This window comes from Acomys minous (genome assembly GCF_964271855.1).
Source record: "Acomys minous genome assembly, chromosome: 2".
NCBI lineage: Eukaryota > Metazoa > Chordata > Mammalia > Rodentia > Muridae > Acomys > Acomys minous.
Window position 1 is genome coordinate 120,238,733 of NC_140484.1, and position 3,559 is coordinate 120,242,291.

At 35.4% G+C, this 3,559-nt stretch overlaps 1 protein-coding gene across 1 annotated transcript; it reads right to left on the minus strand.

Annotated features, from left to right (window-relative positions):
- Positions 1–338: 338 nt before the first annotated feature.
- Positions 339–1,262, minus strand: OR13G1 (olfactory receptor family 13 subfamily G member 1; the record flags this gene model as incomplete). Its single annotated transcript, XM_084754335.1, has 1 exon — positions 339–1,262. The coding sequence occupies one exon, from the start codon at positions 1,260–1,262 to the stop codon at positions 339–341; it is 924 nt and encodes a 307-aa protein (XP_084610461.1).
- Positions 1,263–3,559: the final 2,297 nt, after the last annotated feature.

The following is a 3,559-nucleotide window of genomic DNA, read 5'->3' on the forward strand; positions in this document are numbered from 1 at the left end:
ACAAATACTTTAACGTTTGCAATTCCAAAATTTAAATACATCATGTATTTTCATAGTGACCTATATTGGTGGAAAAATTCCTGATGTTCACTAGAAGAAACATATGAGTTGGTAGACTGGCCCTTTTGATAGTGCTTATATATTCTAGCATGACTAACTAATTTTTCTACCCTGGATCATTTTTCCAAGGAGCTAAAACTTTTTTTTAAAAATGAGGTGGATTTTTAGATACCATAATTATATGTGGTAGAGGTACATGTGAACAAATCTTATGAATTTTATATTATATTATAAGAGATGATTTTACTGGAATAAAGTTATATTTCCTTTTGAGACCATTAACCTTTCAGAAATGCAAACACTTTCCTAATCCCTGCCTGCATCTCCTTATTGCGGAAGCTGTACACTATTGGGTTCAGTGTGGGAGTTACTAGGGTGTAAAGTGCAGCTACCACCTTGTCCTTCTCAAAAGTATAGCTCGATGCAGGTCGGATATAGGTGTAGATTACAGGGGAATAGTAAAGGGACACCACAATGAGGTGGGATGAGCATGTGGAGAAGGCCTTCTTCTTGCCTTCTGTGGTGCGGATGCGGAGAATAGCAGCAATGATAAAGCCGTAGGAAATGCAGGTAAGGGTGAAGTCTCCCACAGCCAGGGTGATATCAGCCACATACACCATCACTTCATTGACTCTTACAGGACTGCAGGACAAAGCCAGAAGTGGGGGTATTTCACAGAAGAAGTGATCAATGGTATTTGGTCCACAGAAAGTCAGCCTCAGAATGAGACCTGTGTGCACCCAGGAATTGGTCACTGCAATACACATGACAATGCTGAGCAAGGCAACACATGTGTAGTGGTTCATGATGGTACTGTACCGAAGTGGAAAACATATGGCCACATAGCGGTCATAGGCCATGGTGGTGAAGAGTACCATCTCAGCCCCCAGAGACCACGTGAAAAAGAAGAGCTGGGACATGCAGCCACCGAAAGAGATGGAATTTTTTGAGGTTAACATTGTCCCCAACATCTTAGGAATTATGCTTGTAGTACAGATGATGTCCACAACAGCCAAGGCCAGAAGGAGAACATACATGGGCGTGTGCAAGGTGCTGTTGTAGATTATGGCTATGACAATTAGCATATTGCCGAAGAAAGCGACAAGGTAGATAAAAAGGAAGACAATGAAAAGAATTCCCTGAAGTTCAGACTTTTGAGTGAGTCCCAGAATCATAAACTCTCTAACAATGCTGTGGTTCATTGTGCATGGGTACGTAAAGAGAAAATTTCTCTCAGTGTGAAAATCGGAGAATTAAAGACACTATTGTAAGTGATAATGTCTAGTGCATGTTGTTTACTTACTGATGATGTCCAAGTTTGAAGCATGAGTTTCTCTATGATGGGATTCTGATTTGCAGGCAATACCCTCTATTCTCCAAACTCCATTTTTTCTCTTTCATGGATAACTCAAATAAACTGAAGGCAGCGGTAGGAATAAAAATATGATAAAGATACCTGTTATCACATATTCTAATATTAGCATTTTACTTTCAACTTTACTGAGCAGAATTTTCACTCACATGTATACAACAATATAGACATACGATACAAAAATACATATCCTAACATTTGGCTGGTTGTCTAATGTTGTTTAGGTGAGTTACTTTGAAAAATATATAAGCAGGAATATTTGGAGCAATAAAAGCTAATGGGTCTAACTATGAACAGGATGTTTCAGAGGACAAAGCCAGAAGTGAGCATATGGCACAGAAAAAGTGATCAATTGTATTCAGCCCATATAAAGTCACTCAGAGAATGAGACCTGTGTGCACCCAGCAATTGGCTACTGCAATACCCAGGATGATGCTCAGAAAGGCTGCACACGTATAGTGGCTCATAATAGTACTGTACCAAAGTTGGAAACAAATGCCACATAGTGGACATAGGCCATGGTAGTAAAGAGCACCACCTCAGCCCCCAGGGACCATGTAAAAAAAGAAAAGCTGGGACATAAAGCACACTATCTTGATTTTTATATTATTGAAATCCATGACAGATAGATTCTTTATAATCCAATACTCAAAAAATTAACCTAATATCTGTTTTGGTATAGATTTTCAGATTGATGTGAGTACACTGATAAAGTGTATGAATAAGGGGTTTTTTTTTTGCCATGAAATTCAAGATAAGCGCGCGCGCGCGCGCGCACACACACACACACACACACACACACACACACACACACACATATATTAGGACATGTCTATTTCAATAAGCCCATAGTTTTCCTCTACAAAACTCTGAATAAATTTACATAACATGTTATTTAGAAGTAATCAATATCTCTTCAGGCATGTAAAAGAAGAGATAAGATAGGAACTGTTCATGATTAAACAGCAATTAGGATAAACAATTGAATTCATGTCCTATGTAATTTCTTTCCAAAATATCTGCATCATTCTTCTGTCATATTTTTGCATATTTACTTTGATAGACTTGCTTTTTATGCACTATCCATTATGGATGTGAATTTATGACTTTGGAGACTACTGAGATGAGCATACATAGTAAGTTTTGAAGGAACTGAAAATTTGTTAATAAAATTTATCAGCAATTTTTATATCTTCCAAATATTTCTATTTATTTATTATATTTAATTGAAGGCAAAAAGGAGCATAATCATCTGTGGATCCTCAGACTTGATCTACAGCTTTAATACCTTAGTTGATTAACTAACTGAAGCCTCTGATAGCTTCTTCTGCAGGTGTTAACAATGGAAGGAACAAATATAACTTTTTGTCTAACGTGCAATCCACTTTAACCCCCTCTCAAAATTACAGTGGGATTACATAAATTTAAACCCTTCTTTAAAACAAAGGAAACAATTGCAAGTGAAATAGCAGCCCAAAGAATGGAAGAAAGTCATTTCTATCTACTTATCCTTCAGGAAATTAGTATTCAGAATGTGTCCACAACTTTAAAGATACACACAAAACTAACAGTCCAGCCAATAAACAGACAAATAATTTAATCCGACAACTCTGAAAAGCAACACAGATGGATAAACAGTAGGACTGAGCTTGTGTAATTTATATTCTGTTCAACCACATTAATGATCTTAAATAATCTATTAATCTGAAATTTTAAATTAAGATTTTAAAATATTTTCAAAGATAACTAATAATCACATTTATTTTTATACACTATATGACATTAACATATGTTGAAGAAGACTTGACTGAAATAACATGACTCCTACACAAGTTAATATTTTGTTGTAAAGGTGTTAAAAATCTATTTTGTGCCATTATAGTCACCAAAAAATCATTATATAAATTAAAAATGTTTTCTCTAACTGAATCTTTACAATTTTTATGAATATCTATCTTTTCTCCCACATTTGCTTTGTGTTTCAGCTAACACAAATTTTATAAAACCAAAGAATATTGACTAATTGAACAGGATGACAAACCAAAATTAATTCAAGTTTTAAGCTTATTGATTTTCTATAACGTGTCAAGAATATAATCAAGAACAGTATTGAAGAGTCTAGTAACT